Genomic DNA, 17,500 nt, shown 5'->3' with positions numbered 1-17,500 from the left:
TATCATAGAAGAGGTTTTAGTCTCTTACCCCTCTCCCCCTTCTTTGTAACTGGTTGTAATATAATGAGCCTTATCCGGTGTGCGTAATATTTCCGGTGTGTGACACCTCTGTAACGATTTCTGCCTCGGTACCGATCCCTTCCATTGGGCAGGCAATCTTAAGACGACGCCCCCCGTTGTCTGACACCGGGTATCCTCCCTATTGGCTATTGGGAATCGGAGTTGACCAGCCTTTAAAAGGGAGAGCATTTAGGCTAGAGGAGGGAACGCGATTTGTGATATACTGAGCTGTGTGCTGCTCGATTGTGTCGGTTGACGTGAACGGTCGAAGTGCTGACCAAATTTGTCGCGAAGTTGTAATCAGTCGACTTGTGGTGTTAGATTCCGATACCTGTGCTCTTGTGTTTACGTTTCACTGAGTGTGCTCACTGGGGAGAATCTGTAAGTAACCAAATGCTTTATCAATTCCTTATGCTGTATTCATTCCTTGTGCTGTATTCTTTCCTTATGCTCTATTCTTATGTTTCATTTGATGCTATGATGTTTGCATATATGTATATTTTGCCTCTGATTTGGTCCCGGGCGATGTCCGACCGGTCTCGCGTCAGAGTCGATGACGCCATTTTGATCTAGCAGAGAGATGTGTTTTCTAGATCAGTTTCTAATTACTTTCATGATTTGACGCTGAAATTGAGCGTTGATAACTTCTAATATTTGATGACCAGTTATTCTAAAGTTGTTTTAGAGTCTTGTGAACATAAAACTCGCGCGTGTATCGTAACCCATGTGTATCGTTGCCATTTTTCCCCATTTTATCACATATTATTTCTGGAGATCAGTAAAGTCTGAGTAGTAGTCGGTTAAAAGCCCAAAGTTAAGCCCTCCGTGCCATTGGCCCGTAAAGCTACCTATTTACGATTTAGGCGCAGAAACCCCTACAATTGATGAACGGGAATTATGGTTGACATATTATTTTGGGTAATGAACTCGTATCATGAGTTATCTTTCTTATTCTTGTCGTTATTATTCAACTCGATGAAGATGTGTCTTCATGGCGATGAACATACTTAGTAATAACAATTATTTTGCAGTTGCGGTTCATGCAGTTGGTTAATTTATGTAGAGCATTTTCCTATGCAAGGCTTAGGCCTAAGGGAAGATGTTGGTTACTTCCCTTGACATTAGCTGTTGTGGAGTTGTTTAACTCACTGTGGATTCTCTTTCAGAGAATGCTGTGTCTGCAGGATTTTGGCTGTATTGTTTAGGTTTATTGTGGAATGTATGTATGGTTAGGATGCATTGGTATGAATGGTGCGTTTTACTTGTTATGCCATGTACTTATATTATGTTTTCTTTTCTTTTCATGTGTCATCAGACACTGCTTTCTGGTGTTAACTTTCTGGTGTTAACTTTCTGGTGTTAACTTTCTGGTGTTAACTTTCTGGTGTTTGCTTCTGGTGTACGTTAAGTAAAAGTCACGTTATCGCAACCTCTGTCTTGGCGTCTCATTTATGCTTCCTGGCCTATTTCCCCCCTTCCCCTCCACCCTATCACATCTGGCGCTGCGAGCAGGATTCAGGAAGTAGAGACGCCGTAGTTTAACACCAGAAAGCAGGGAAAGCAGTGTAGGAGGTACTCGGCGTATCCAAGATGGCGGTCGACGGGGTTCCTAGACCCCAGTGGCAGATGTTTCCCCCTCCCAGGCTTCCTGTCTTCACAAGCGGTGATGATGGCTGTCACCTGGACCATTTCACCACCGAGGCACGTCGCGTCATTTCCCACTTCAACATGGCGGCACTTGGAGGGGAGGGAGCAGAGTGGCTGATCCAGTCACTCGCTGGGGCTGCCAGGAAGGAGGTTAACCTGCACCCCCCTCAGGCGACCGCTACGGCTGACCTAGTCCTGACCATTCTGCAGGACACGTTTGGTGACCACGCCAGCAGTTCTTCGTTGCTTTCATCATTCTTCACGCGCTACCAGGGACAAGAGGAGGGCCTTCTTTCATACGCCCACAGTTTGCAGTCTCTGCATGTCAAGATTAATTCTGTTGCTCCTGATACATTGACAGATGATGCTCTCCGGGATCATTTCAGCCATGGACTGTTTTTGCATCCTCTACGACGAGATCTGCTGCGCTTTGTGAGAGGGCGTGAGGCTGTCACTTTTGCGGCAGTCCGTGCCGAAGCTCTCAGGTGGATGAGGGATGATTTCGAGGTGGTGGTGGCGAAGCAACAAACGGCTGTTTCTACACAGATGGGTGCAGAGTTAGGCAGACTGCAGGTCCCAGTCAACGAACTCGCCGTCAGCTCAGCAGAGCTTCGAGCTGCCCTGAACCAACGCCCGCCGGCTGCCCCTCGTCAACAGCAACCGTCCGCGAAGCCACGTTGTTGGCTTTGCAACCGCCACGGGCACCTACAGAGCAGGTGCCCTACCAAGCGTCATGGGAGTCAACAACCGCTGTCATGGAGACAGCCCAGTGAGCTACGTGTAGACCAGCAGTCAACATCCATCAAGCAACCCCCACGCGAGCAGAGCAGTCAGACAGAGGAGGTTGTGACTGCACAGGAACAGCTGACGTCGAAGCACAAGGCCTCCATTGACAGATTAGAAACCCGACTGAAGAAGGAACTGGAGGCCAAGCAACAGTTACAGGATGAACGTTTTCAGAAGGACTTAGAAATACGCCAACTTAGAGAGCGGTTAGTCTTCAAGTGTGAAGAGGTGTCGATTGAGCGGAAAGCAGCAGGACACATTCGCAAAGACCTTGAAGCGTTGTTGCAACAGCAGCTCACAGAGAAAGAGCATCGGCTTGCGACAGCCCCAGCCCCCGTAGAGCCTCACGACGCTGACCCGATAACATTGTGGGATTCTGTGCTCAATTTGTCCTGCCCCTTAAGTCCCAGCTAAACCACCCCCTCGTGAACAGTCAGGAAAACAATGTGCTGCTGTCATGTGGGCAATGTGTCATTTGTGAGACTTTTCGTGTTCTGCTAAGAGACTGTGTACACTATCATTATTGATTGCCTGTTGTATTGTGTCTTGTATGAATGGGTTGGGTGACTGTGAGCAGCACCGTTTCTGATTTTATTTGTTGTTTCACTTGGGTGAACTTGTGTTTGATTTATAGATGTCATTTTCAGCTATTCCCGAGGCGCTGTACCTGCGAGGACGCAGTTGGTATAGAGCTGGGGGGGATGTAGCCAAGTGGTGATTACATGTACTGTTGTCCCTCTCTTTTACTCCCTGTCTATTATCTTCCCCTGACCCAAGTTGTGTCTCCAGCTAGGATTATTGTGTGTTTACTATCGTAGGGTAGACTCTTGACCGGATTCCTTTCTAACCTCTTATCTCAGATTTAGGTGGTCGTTATGTAATGTGTCGCCAGACTGTCTGGGTATCGTTGGACGGCGGTTTGTCAAGTGGGTGTCATTTCTTTTGACAGGGTATATCATAGAAGAGGTTTTAGTCTCTTACCCCTCTCCCCCTTCTTTGTAACTGGTTGTAATATAATGAGCCATATCCGGTGTGCGTAATATTTCCGGTGTGTGACACCTCTGTAACGATTTCTGCCTCGGTACCGATCCCTTCCATTGGGCAGGCAATCTTAAGACGACGCCCCCCGTTGTCTGACACCGGGTATCCTCCCTATTGGCTATTGGGAATCGGAGTTGACCAGCCTTTAAAAGGGAGAGCATTTAGGCTAGAGGAGGGAACGCGATTTGTGATATACTGAGCTGTGTGCTGCTCGATTGTGTCGGTTGACGTGAACGGTCGAAGTGCTGACCATATTTGTCGCGAAGTTGTAATCAGTCGACTTGTGGTGTTAGATTCCGATACCTGTTCTCTTGTGTTTACGTTTCACTGAGTGTGCTCACTGAGGAGAATCTGTAAGTAACCAAATGCTTTATCAATTCCTTATGCTGTATTCATTCCTTGTGCTGTATTCTTTCCTTATGCTCTATTCTTATGTTTCATTTGATGCTATGATGTTTGCATATATGTATATTTTGCCTCTGATTTGGTCCCGGGCGATGTCCGACCGGTCTCGCGTCAGAGTTGATGACGCCATTTTGATCTAGCGGAGAGATGTGTTTTCTAGATCAGTTTCTAATTACTTTCATGATTTGACGCTGAAATTGAGCGTTGATAACTTCTAATATTTGATGACCAGTTGTTCTAAAGTTGTTTTAGAGTCTTGTGAACATAAAACTCGCGCGTGTATCGTAACCCATGTGTATCGTTGCCATTTTCCCCCATTTTATCACATATTATTTCTGGAGATCAGTAAAGTCTGAGTAGTAGTCGGTTAAAAGCCCAAAGTTAAGCCCTCCGTGCCATTGGCCCGTAAAGCTACCTATTTACGATTTAGGCGCAGAAACCCCTACAATTGATGAACGGGAATTATGGTTGACATATTATTTTGGGTAATGAACTCGTATCATGAGTTATCTTTCTTATTCTTGTCGTTATTATTCAACTCGATGAAGATGTGTCTTCATGGCGATGAACATACTTAGTAATAACAATTATTTTGCAGTTGCGGTTCATGCAGTTGGTTAATTTATGTAGAGCATTTTCCTATGCAAGGCTTAGGCCTAAGGGAAGATGTTGGTTACTTCCCTTGACATTAGCTGTTGTGGAGTTGTTTAACTCACTGTGGATTCTCTTTCAGAGAATGCTGTGTCTGCAGGATTTTGGCTGTATTGTTTAGGTTTATTGTGGAATGTATGTATGGTTAGGATGCATTGGTATGAATGGTGCGTTTTACTTGTTATGCCATGTACTTATATTATGTTTTCTTTTCTTTTCATGTGTCATCAGACACTGCTTTCTGGTGTTAACTTTCTGGTGTTAACTTTCTGGTGTTAACTTTCTGGTGTTAACTTTCTGGTGTTTGCTTCTGGTGTACGTTAAGTAAAAGTCACGTTATCGCAACCTCTGTCTTGGCGTCTCATTTATGCTTCCTGGCCTATCTTCCCCCTTCCACTCCACCCGATCACATTAGAATGCGTAAACCACACACCAGTTTTTGTGGTTTACCCCCCCCCCCCCCCCCCCACCTTGTGGGCTTGGAGCCGAATGGTTCATTGCGGTTTTAGAGAGATATTTCAATTTCTATATGTGCAGGACAAAGACAGAATCACAAGAACTGTTGGGATTGTATTCACAGGAGTGGAGTGGAACGATGTGCATCAGAAAAGAGGAAAACAAGACGACAAATACATAAAGATAACCAAAGAAAAAACCGACGCCTTCCTTTGGGTTTGCAGTACTACACCGGCGTGCCCTCCTTCAACCCCCCAACACAGTTGACATTTACATATAGAAGTTGTCTATGCAGAAAAATCGGAACACATTATTTTGAATGTGGCTTTAAACTACCGATATATTATTTTACGACTTGGCGTTGCACATCGTGTGTAGGTTTGTAACCAAAGGTGACGTTCAGTATTTTGACTTGTACAAGTTAAACATCAGTGCTACTTAAGTGTTGAACTTGTATCGGTTTCTTTCCCTTCATTGAAAATGGAGAGCAATACTGTGATTTCTGTGAAAGGCAATACATCGGAATCTATCAATGATTTGTCCCTTGATGGGTTTGCTGGTGTAATAGAGTCTATCAATATGGGCAATGTAAGCGTGGCAAGATTTGCTCCACCCTTTATATTGGCCCTTGGTACATTTGGTAATCTCATGATAATAATCATGTTCAGTAAACAAAATTCAGCTTCATCTCTCAATCTGTTCTTCAAGGCACTGGCTGTTTCTGACCTTTGTTTACTCTACACTGGACTCTTCCCATGGTGGATCAAGCAGGTGTCTTCTTTTGATTTGTTAGTGACACACACTGTGATGTGCAAATTGTTGACCGTCTTGTTTAACACAGCAGGGGTTGTATCTGTCTGGCTTCTTGTGGCGATGACTGTACAACGAGCAGTGTCTGTTGTCTGGCCTCACAAAGTGAACATGCTATTTACGCCAAGGAACGCTAAATATTATTTGCTTGGTATTACGATTTGTTTTATTTTGATCAATTCTCATTTTCTGTTTGGAAAAATACTTCGCCAAAATGGCAACAGTTCAAATGCGCAATGCACACTCAACTACGATTCAGCAGAGTATAGTTTTTTTATATACAAAGTTTGGTCATGGATTGATACATTAATGTTTTCACTTCTCCCGTGTGTCATTCTTATCGTCAGTAACTCTGTCCTTGTGAGGAAGGTCAGTGAGTCTGTCCGTAATGCCCGTGTTACCCTGGCACAGGGTCAGTCTAATCAGCTAAGATCACGAGTAAAAAAAGCGTCGTCGTTGACAGTGACTCTGGTTGCCATATCTCTGGCTTTCTTTTTGCTGTCAACACCCTTGTCCTTACTCTTTATAATCGCTCCTTACACTTCATTGGACATAACGGTCAACCCACTTGGAGTAGCAGTCCTCAACTTTATGTATGTGCTTCTAAACCTTTTTTGGTATATTAATAGTGCACTCAATTTTTATCTCTACTGTTTAACAGGGACAAAATTCAGAAATGATTTTCGATTGTTGCTGTGTTGTAAAAATGAGCAATCGTCCGTATTATCACTGAATACTCAAATATCTGAAACTTACACAAGCAAAGTTCAAAATGAAACAGAGTTTTAGAGATGGTTGCCATTTCATGATTGGGTTAACCATGACTTTTATTAACACGTGACCCTCTTCAAAACATCAGAGCAAAAAACTTTCATTTTAAAACCTTTCTCAGTTCAGTTATTTGAACATAATTTTCGTGATACGAGTAATGTGTATTTCTAAAGGGAAATATGTTCCATAAATGCCCTCCCCCCTTACTCATTTCTACATTTAGTCAAGTTGTGGGAATCGATGCGAGGGTGGCAATGTATGTATGTATGTATGTATGTATGTATGTATGTATGTATGTATGTATGTATGTATGTATGTATGTATGTATGTATGCATGAATGTGTGTGTGTGCGTGCGTGCGTGCGTGCGTGCGTGCGTGTGTGTGTGTGTGTGTGTGTGTGTGTACGAGGGCCAACTGAGAAGTACCGGGCCCGACCAGGAGGGAATTGACTTAGACATTTAAAACTTAGCATGAAGGTTCTTATGAAGATTTCATGCAAAACAATACGTATTTTCACCGGTTAGTTTGTGTGCCTTGGTTTCTCAAAGTGCCATACCCCACTGTTAACCCCACATTCTAGAAAACTAACACAACTTAGTGATCCAATATTTGCAAAGAAAAATATTTAGCCAACTGGAAATTCATAATGACCTGACGTAAACGTTAGGCAGGGATCCCCCTTCATAGACCACAGTAATAAGGTGGTTAGCGGAATTCAGGCTTGGAAGGAAAACCGTTTAAGATGACAAACGGTGTGGAAGACCACCAACGGTTACAACTCAAGAAACCGTTGATGCTGTCTGCGCGCTGGTGATGCCAAATTAACCAATGGCCATTTATTACATTGCTGATACACTTGGCATCTCACATGAAAGAGTTTAGAGTATTCTGTGCAGAAAACTTTTCATGAAGACAGTTTAAACAAGGTAGGTCCTCAAACTTTTACACCAAAATAGAAGCACTTCTGACTGAACATGTCACGCAACATGTTACGCTTCTTTGAGGCAGATCAAGAGGATTTTATGTCTCGATTTGTTTCTGATGATGAGACTATGTTACATCACTTTCAGCCTGAAACCAATCAACCGTTCATGCAGTAGGGGCATCAAGGTTATACCCACCTAAAAAAGGTCAGGGGCATTTCCCCCTAAAAAGGTGATGGCATCTGTTGTATTGGACGCAGAGGGGAATTTCCTGTTGGACTTAGTTCCAAACGATGAGACAGTAACCGGTGAATTATATTTCATACTACCGAGTCTACTAAGAGAGCATATCAAGGCAAAGCACCGAGGAACGCTCCGGAAAGGGATGCTGCTCCGTTAAGACAACGACCCTGCCAGAAAGTCCTTAGTTTCCATGGCAACAAATCATTAATGCGGCTTGGAGATCGTTAACCATCCGCTGTATTCGCCAGATTTGGCACCCTCAAACGATATTATGTTTGCAACCATGAGGAAGTATCCCAGGGTTGAGCACTACGAAACGGACAATGACGTCATGACTGCTTTTTGTTTGTTTGTTTGTTTGCTTAACGCCCAGCCGACCACGAAGGGCCATATCAGGGCGGTGCTGCTTTGACATATAACGTGGGCCACACACAAGACAGAAGTCGCAGCACAGGCTTCATGTCTCACCCAGTCACATTATTCTGACACCGGACCAACCAGTCCTAGCACTAACCCCATAATGCCAGACGCCAATTTTAAAGTCTTAGGTATGACTGCTTTTGAGGTCTTCCAACGGGTGCAATACAAAGGCTTCTGCAGCAACGACACTAAGGATCTGAGGCACAGATTAAACAACTGTGTGGAGATCCGGAGATAATGTTTAAATGTAAACTTTTTATACTCGTAAGTCAACTCCTTCCTGGTCGGGCCCGCTACTTTTTAGTTGACCCTCGCATGTGGGTCGTTCTACAAAGCTGTCTACCACTCGAGGGTCATGAGTTTAGAGTTAGATTGTGGAATGTTACTCTTGCTTATCAACTGTTATAAGGGAATCAGTTGACTGCAAATTGATCAAAGAGATAACGATAACAAAATCAAGGAGATCGTCTGGTTGGTTAGTGTCTTTTATGGAAAACTCCACCACAAATGGCGTTAAATTTGGCGCCCGAATTGTGACATTCTTACAACTTGTTTTGTGGCTGCCAATGAAATACGACCACGAAACCCCTGACATTGATCTTCGTTGTGGTTTGTGCTAGTGTTACATAATTATGCACTTAGCTGTTTGCCCCGACACATGTTTAAAGTGTGCATTTGGATCGGTCAAAAATTACGGTTTGCTGTGTAACATTTCGCCTAATAAACCAACCGCAAACTACACGAATATGCCTACAACTCCTGCACGCACGAATATGGTACTGTGTGTATTATCAGCCATTTAGATGTGCAATGAACATGTTAGAATGTGCGTCGTGTCAAATCGATCCAATTTGAATGTGATTTTGCCTTTAGCGTGCCGCCACTATGCTTCGTTTCTTCTTTTTTTGTTTTTTGTTACACTGGATTGTAAAAAATGATATTTGTGACCCTCCACCACGAAATGAGTCGCATGTCACCTCGTGCGGTTCTGCGCTAGGCTTGATATAAATCCGGGGAGTGTCTGGTAACAGTGTGAGGGTCACCTTAGTCACAGACTTATAACTCAAACATGTTTTTACTCTTTTCTAAAACGGTTTTCACCACTGGATAGAGCATAAAAAACTTTTTAGGAAAATATAAAAATATGAAAATCATGCAAAGGTGACATGCGACTCATTTCGTGTTGGAGGGTCACATTTGTCATTTGGTAACGCATCAAATGTTGTGTTTATTTTGCATCCGACGTTCGACAACATTGCTAAAAGGTATTTCCATTCAAAAAAATTCATTAAGTTTGGGAACGCAGCAGACGTGAAGCGTTGTATGTGTCGTTACCAATGAGGGACGAATGTTACGCAGGCCACTGTTCACGACTTATCGCACTAAAGTTAAAATGTTTAACAAATGTGACATTGTAATGCTTTGCTGTGTGACAGACGTGCTCGGTGTCTCTTTGTCTTTGAAAGCAAGTAAGTGAGGAGAAACGCGGTATTGGCAGCCTTTGGCTTCCATAGAAATGTTGTATTCAAAACTTCCAAAACACCCAGAAATGACACTTTAACGTCTTCCACCTGTGTATAATTTCCACACAGTCCTTATTAATCACAGAAGCATGCACATCGACTGATTCATTTTTGAGTTTAATGTGTACACAAACAGGTTTTGGCTAAACCAAACATGTAGCAGACGACACTTTCGCGCGCGTACGTGCCGGTATGCTCTGACCCATATTTCTGACCTCGCCTTGACCGCGAGACTCTTTCCTTTTTTTATCCCGTGTAAGTTGCCACAACTTGAACTGATTTTAGTATATAGTATTTAAATTTTACCAATGAATTAACTACAGGTGAATAAGAGACATTAGCGTACCTCTGACCCTTCATCTGATGAAAGTTGCCAAAAGCATGTCATCCGCTAGGGTCATGACATGGGTAATAGGACGAAGAAAGAATTCAAGCTACGGTCGGGGAAGTTGGCCACAATTGTTCAGTACAGCAATTATTATTTTATTTTTTTATTTTTTTTCAACATGGTTTTATTTCTTTTTGGAACATAAACTGAGCAAAAACATTATTGCACCCATTTCGTACCCCAACTAAACATTCATTCACGTGTCATTTTATTCAAACTTTATATGCCTTTAAAGGCCCTTCCATTGGCTAACTTTCACACTTTTCGGATTAAAGATTTCTGTATTAGGTATCACGTGACCGCCGCCAAAGTCAGGGTACCCCCAAAATCGACCCGACAAAAACCCTAGTCCCGTATTTTATAATCTGTAAAAATTCAGGATTTGATGATAAGAAACAATTCTGCATATCAATGGAAATGCCATTCAATTTTCATTCAAAAACAGTTTCATTTGTGCACCTAACTTGATAGACGTGCTCGGTGTCTCTTTGTCTTTGTGACAGACGTGCTCGGTGTCTCTTTGTCTTTGTGATAGACGTGCTCGGTGTCTCTTTGTCTTTGTGATAGACGTGCTCGGTGTCTCTTTGTCTTTGTGATAGACGTGCTCGGTGTCTCTTTGTCTTTGAAAGCAAGTAAGTGAGGAGAAACGCGGTATTGGCAGCCTTTGGCTTCCATAGAAATGTTGTATTCAAAACTAACAAAACACCCAGAAATGACACTTTAACGTCTTCCACCTGTGTATAGTTTCCACACAGTCCTTATCAATAGGGTCAGTTATCAACTTAACTTACCTTGAGTGAGATCGACAGAACGTACAGGACACAAATACGAACGAAGACACTCGAAAACCGAGGAGTCGACACATGCTCTAGATCTCACGTGTAAAGTTTGAAGTTAAAAATTATATTCCTCCCCCCCCCCCCCCCCCCCTTCCGAGAATTGTGTGCCAGATTGGCTTAGTGTGTGTGTACTCGCTCACGAACCCGGCGGTCACGGGTTCGATACACATTGTCATTGACAACTTTTTTAAATTGTATACATTTTTCAATTTTTCTGTATTTTCTGAACTCGTAATTCTTGTATCTTATTGATTTTAATTAATTCCAAAGGTTTGAGTGATGTATTGAAGATCGAATTTATCAAAGGGTTGTATAATTTTCGAGTACCTCTGGTCCCCCCGCGGGTTAGGGTGACGAGAAAGAATTTGCCCAATGCTCCCCAGCATGTCGTAAGAGGCGACTAACGGATTCTGTTTCTCCTTTTACCCTTGTTAAGTGTTTCTTGTATAACATATAGTCAATGTTTGTAAAGATTTTAGTCAAGCAGTATGTAAGAAATGTTAAGTCCTTTGTACTGGAAACTTGCATTCTCCCAGTAAGGTCATATATTGTACTACGTTGCAAGCCCCTGGGGCAATTTTTTGATTAGTGCTTTTGTGAACAAGAAACAATTAACAAGTGGCTCTATCCCATCTCCCCCCTTTCCCCTATCCCATCTCCCCCCTTTCCCAGTCGCGATATAACCTTGAATGGTTGAAAACGACGTTAAACACCAAATAAAGAAAGAAAGAGTACCTCTGGTAAACGATTTCTCAGAATTACTCATCTTATTTGAAGTAGGGGAAAGGCTCCTAATATGGACCGGCTCCTAATATGGACCACCTCCTGTTCTGACAAACTAACGGCGCTAGAGCGCTCAAAACAATTTCATTCGCTTTATTCACCCTCTCTGGATAAGTTGCACATGTCAAAACAGTTGTCCACAGCCAAAGCTTTCATAACACACAAATGGCTATATATGACAGCTAAGACAGTATTTGTTACATTTTAACAGTGTGTACCCCGAGTTTCTACTGCAAACAAACAATAATAGCAAAACCTCAAAGTATGTGTGAGTCCCCTAATATGGACCACCTTCAACAAATCGAAGAAAATGAAAACTAAAGGCAATTTTAATTAATTCATTAAGAAGCTTGCTGAAAATAACCTATAACTAGCCCTCGCGATTTCAAAAAAATATAACAAATAGTCTTTTTTTTGGTGGAAGTTGATAAGTTCACTTATTTTCACTCTGTTTTTGATAAGCTTCTTCAGTTTCCTGGTGTGCTTCAAATAATGCTCTCATCAACCCGAAACAGCTCAATCTAAAGCATATTTGAATAAGTCTGACTTGCACACTAAGTTGTATCATGTTATTTTGAAGTATAGGGGGCTTTTTACAGTGATTCGCGAAGGCCGCTTCACTGGTCCATATTGGGCTCCCAGGCTCCTAATATGGACCATTTGTGATTTTTTCTGTATTTAATTTTTGCTGAAGGTCTATCAAAGCTATTTCACTCTAATTAGGCCTAACTGTTAAACTGTTAAACTAAGAGAGAAGGACTACCAACCACAAAATGAAACTTCTTCGCAAGAAAACAAGCTAGTTATCAGCAATAAACAAAAAGTGGTCCATATTAGGGGCCCTTCCCCTAACGTCGGCTTTTGGGGAAATCCCGATTGGTTGTTGAATTACCGCGCGTCGACTGGATGTAATTGTGGTTGCCTACTTCTTGTTTAATGCACTTCTGTTTTGTGTTTAAATAAAAAGAAGACACACCAGTAACCATGTCAGGTACTTGTTTTGATCAATATTTCGGCAGATAAACTGCCTTCGTCAGGATGGTATGAAAGTATGGAATGGCTGCACGTAATCTACAGTGTATTAAATTGTCATGATGAGTTGTGACGTCCTAATATTTCCCGCGCGTTCTTTCTTTCTTTCTCGCGCGTTCTCTGTCTAGCTAGCTGTCTATCTCTCTTATTCCTACCTCTTACACACACACACACACACACACACACACACACACACACACACACACACACACACACACACACGCCTAATCTGAATTGTGTCCCTAACCGCTTTCCTTATCTAGTCTGTTCTTATCTGATACAATAATACTAACTATTCCCTAACTGCGTGGTGTGTGTGTGTGTGTGTGTGTGTGTGTGTGTGTGTGTGTGTGTGTGTGTGTGTGTGTGTGTGTGTTAGTGTTTGTGTGTGTGTGTGTGTAGATTGTGTGTGTAGTGTGTGTGTGTGTGTAGTGTGTGTGTGTGTGTAGTGTGTGTGTGTGTGTGTGTGTGTGTGTGTGTGTGCGTGCGTGCGTGCGTGCGTGCGTGCGTGCGTGCGTGCTTGCGTGTGTTTGTGTGTGTGTGTGTGTGTGTGTGTTTGTGCGTGTGTGTGTGTGTTTGTGCGTGATTATTAGTAAAGGCACGGTTCTATAAATGCGCATTTAACATTAAAGTTCGCCTACACAAGAATCCTTCTTACATTAAACTAAAACGTGCATCATGCTCTACTGTGACAATTGTGACACGTCTCGCATTGCATAACAGAGTCTAAAGATAAGGTTAGTATTCCAAAACAATGTATTTTCTGCACTTACATTTTGTTGTTGAATGAATATAAATTTACGTTTGTTCTTCCAAGAATAAAGAAAGTGGCTATTTAACGGCAAGGGACCAATTAAAAATCACAATAGTCAAAACTTTGCAACTTGTACATCTACGAGACAAATTTCAAATCAAGTATGTACCCAGAACATGTTGTTTTGTCTAGCTAGCTTGCGTATGTCGTGTGATATGCTATTCCTACTGATGCAGGTTTTGAGGGGTATCATGATAAATAGCGCTCGCTGTATGTTAGCAATGACTTGGTGGATTGCTAGACGTATTTATAGTTATTGTGGTCTCGTTTGGCTAAGCATCGTTGTACGGCACAGTTATCATCCTAACAATTGAATCATTTGTCTGTAGACGTGCGACGTCATGAATGTGTTGGACACTAGTGAACAATCCTATGACAGGTTTAAACACTTTTTCCGGATCATTTGTCAACAACCGAACGAATAGCCTACCTGCAACAATCCAAAATAAATTCTCCAAGTAAGTCTAGTATGTAGGCAACATGTTCTGAAACTTTCAAAGCAATCTACCAATTAAGTCATTGCTGACATACAGCGCTTTTTGTAATAATACCCCTCACAATTGACGCAAACACTCCCGTTTTCGACACCTGCATCAGTAGAACACGAAATGCGCAAGCTAGATAAACAAAACATGTTCTTGGTAGATAATTGACTTTTATTCCCCCCTCTGCTTCTTTACCTCTGTAAACTTGTAGGGCTAGTTATTTTTCGATAATGACCCAGCAACCAAACAAATAACGACCCAGCAACAGCCTGAATCCTCGATAGTGCAATGGGTTGAGAAGTTGTTCTGTTTCGGTACTACTTTTTGCGACTGAAAATGTACGAAGTATACATCTCTGGAGCAAACAATACAAACATACCGCATTTAAATTAACAACTACAGGCCTGAACACATGAATCTCCATATACAATCCATGAGTTCGGTTGTTTTCTGAATCTAGATCTGCCGTGCTCAAACGTTCATCACAAGCAATTTCCCAAGCAAGTAACTCATACTTTGTCTAGCGACAAGAGTAGTTCCCCTTCTTTTCACTCAGTTGCTTCGACAACAGACTGCAATCCGACGGTCAGTTTTCAACAATATTTCATTTAATAAACAGATCACACGCAACCAAATGCACACATCTCATCAATTTAAACAACATAAAGCGGTTTCATACACTATTTTCCCCAGAAAACTGAACTTCATACAGTTTTTAACGTTGGAACACGGGTGCAAAAGTTCGTCTGCTAGTCCCATTTGACGAAAGAACATTATCCTAAAGCGATACCAAAACATATCCAGAACATACAATATCTGCCTTTGCCGCCACAGCAGAATAACAGCATATCTGTGTACTTGATTTTAGTCCAAAATAGGAAAACTGACAAGAAGTGTTAACAGAATGGAATGATTTGCACGGAACTATACAACCGCGCATTAATCGATCGCCTGCGCAGGTTGACTGGTTGAGTGAATAGGATTCGATCAAACTTTCGCAAAAAAACTCCTCTTTTCTTTGAATAACTGAAGAAAGGAGGAATAAAGAGGTTACACACCTCGTCTCAGTGATTATAAACAATAATGGTCTCAGTTCGCGGTCATGAAAAAGCTCGCTAAAGCTCGCAATTTTCATGATCCGCTAACTTCGACCATTATTTTTAATAATCACTGAGACTCGGCATGTAACCTCTACGAATTTCTACTCGTTATGTCAAAGCCCAACTCTGTTTAATTTTGGAGTTAATAAGCAAGTCGCGTGGAGCGAAATTAATACATAGCAATGTGGGTCCACACGGCCCCACGACGTCCACAGAAGAGTATTCACGTTTTTCCTTTTATGAGAAGCTTTAGTCCGCACGGTAATAATTAGATTAATAATTTAATTGAATTACTTCTCGCGGATATTTAACCACGGCGTCTACGGAAGGGGATGCACGTTTTTGCTTCTTTGGAAAGCATGGGTCTACGGAAGGGTATGCACATTTTTCCTTCTTTGAGAAGCATGGGTCCGCACGGCCCCACGATGTCTTCCGTGTATAGTCGATAACCCGCTCGGGCGAAGGTTAATGTGTAATTATTCTACCTCGCCTTGCACTGTTGTGTCACTGAGGTGGGAGTGTCCAAATCGGAGGCGCGTCTTCTGGAACCTCTCTGCAAAGTTGAAATCTCTGACGTCAAGAGCACAATAGGAATTATAGCGTCACGTGCAAGTCAACCTTCTTACAGAGGAAGCAACAACGAGTTTTGAGCATGTAGTTTGTCTGGGTGACTTCGTCATCATGAGCAGAACATTTCTTGTGAGGCCCCTGCTAGAGTGTAGTTTGACCCGACCTCATTTACACGATACACACATGTGAAGATATGGTTTAGTTACGGCATGGGTGGTCTCTCTGGCATTTGTAGAATACAATGTTGTTTGTCGCAGTCAGACGGTATAAAGTTAAAAAGCAAATAACCCTTTGTAAAAGAAAGTATCAACAGTGTGCAAAATAGCCAAAATAAGTGTAGTTGATCTAAAATAGCAAGGGTTTGACATTTTGGTTCAGATGCAAACAATGTCGTTTTGGTGTGTGTGTGTGTGTGTGTGTGTGTGTGTGTGTGTGTGTGTGAGTGTGTGTGTGTGTGTGTGTGTGTGTGTGTGTGGGTGTGTGTGTGTGTGTGTGTGTGCAGAGGCGGATCACATCATTTTTAAGGGGGGGGGGGGGGGTCCAAATATCTTTTAGGGACAGATCGACGACGCGAAAAGGTTGATACAAAAACAAGGAAAATGGAACAATCTGGTGCAACCTCATCCAACAAATTACCCAACTACATTAAAAAACCGTCATTTTGAAGACAAAGGCCGGCTTCTAGGGGGATCCGGGGGCATGCCCCACGGAACATTTTGATAAAAACAAGAACAATAAAGCAATCTGGTGCAATCTGAGCCATCATTTATTTATTTATTTTAAAATTTTTCTTCATTTGTTTTCCCTTATATATATATATTTTTTTTTAGCTGGGGGGGGGGGGTCTGGAAACCCCAGAAACCCCCCTGGTGTATGTGTGTGTGTGTGTGTGTGTGTGTGTGTGGGTATGTGTGTGTGTGTGTGTGTGTGTGTGTGTGTGTGTGTGTTTTCTGTATTTTTAAGAAGTCACTTGTGTCCTGTATGTGCAGGTGCATGCGAGCTGGACTGCGTCACCGTCTACAGTACTATTCACAACGTATCGAAAGATCTGAACTATTTAACATTACACAAGTCAAGTTTCGATGCTATTATATAACTTAAAAGCAGCACTACCTAAAATTCATACTTTCTACTTTTTAATCAATAGATGTTTCAACAGAATAATATGCGTTGAAACGGAGTTCTTCGTCTTTAAAACAAACAAAAAAGTACAAATTAGGATTAATACTGTATCTTATTTATCTTGAAGCAAAGGAAACTCAGCTCTCATTAACGACGTTGAGATATACTACAAACATAGAGAAAACCATGTCTTCAGCACCAGTGGTGGATCATTCCTCTGCAAGCGTCAGTGATATGCCTTCTTATGATGACAGCCATGCCGCGAATTCGATTCATCAGGCAACAAAGGTCTTACAACGAACTGCTCCACCCATCATCCTCAGTCTTGGAACTTTTGGCAATGTAATGATCATCATTCTGTTCGGCAGACAACAGTCGCATTCATCTATCAGACTTTTTTTCAGAGCACTGGCCGTAGCCGACCTGTGCTTGCTTTACGGTGGACTGTTGTTGAGATGGATTGAAGGAGTGTTTTCATTTTCTGTAACCAGCACGCACGTATTAGCATGTAAACTGTTAGGCCTATACTCTTACACAGTAGGTGTTATTTCAGTATGGTTAGTGGTTGCTATGACATTTCAGCGGGCAGTTTCTGTTATCTGGCCTCATAAGGTTAATCTTTGGTTTGCT

General features: G+C 42.2%; 1 protein-coding gene and 1 long non-coding RNA gene across 2 annotated transcripts in view; one reads left to right on the top strand and one right to left on the bottom strand.

Moving 5' to 3' along the window:
• Positions 1–3,833, top strand: part of LOC138947378 (uncharacterized) — a 4,093-nt gene extending 260 nt beyond the window's left edge. Inside the window, exons 1-2 of the mRNA XM_070318833.1 lie at positions 1–441; positions 1,470–3,833. The exon at positions 1–441 is cut by the window's left edge and continues 260 nt beyond it. Of these exons, the coding sequence (XP_070174934.1) occupies positions 1,651–2,907 (1,257 nt within the window). The 5' untranslated portion in view covers positions 1–441; positions 1,470–1,650 and the 3' untranslated portion in view covers positions 2,908–3,833. The remainder of the gene's footprint in view (positions 442–1,469) is intronic.
• Positions 1–11,743, bottom strand: part of LOC138947379 (uncharacterized) — an 87,293-nt gene extending 75,550 nt beyond the window's left edge. The window contains exon 1 of the long non-coding RNA XR_011449643.1: positions 11,649–11,743. This is a non-coding gene — a long non-coding RNA (uncharacterized lncRNA). The remainder of the gene's footprint in view (positions 1–11,648) is intronic.
• Positions 11,744–17,500: the final 5,757 nt, after the last annotated feature.

Source organism: Littorina saxatilis, linkage group LG14 (assembly GCF_037325665.1).
Source record: "Littorina saxatilis isolate snail1 linkage group LG14, US_GU_Lsax_2.0, whole genome shotgun sequence".
NCBI lineage: Eukaryota > Metazoa > Mollusca > Gastropoda > Littorinimorpha > Littorinidae > Littorina > Littorina saxatilis.
Note: the sequence above shows the minus strand (reverse complement) of the source record. Positions and strands in the feature narration are given on the sequence as shown.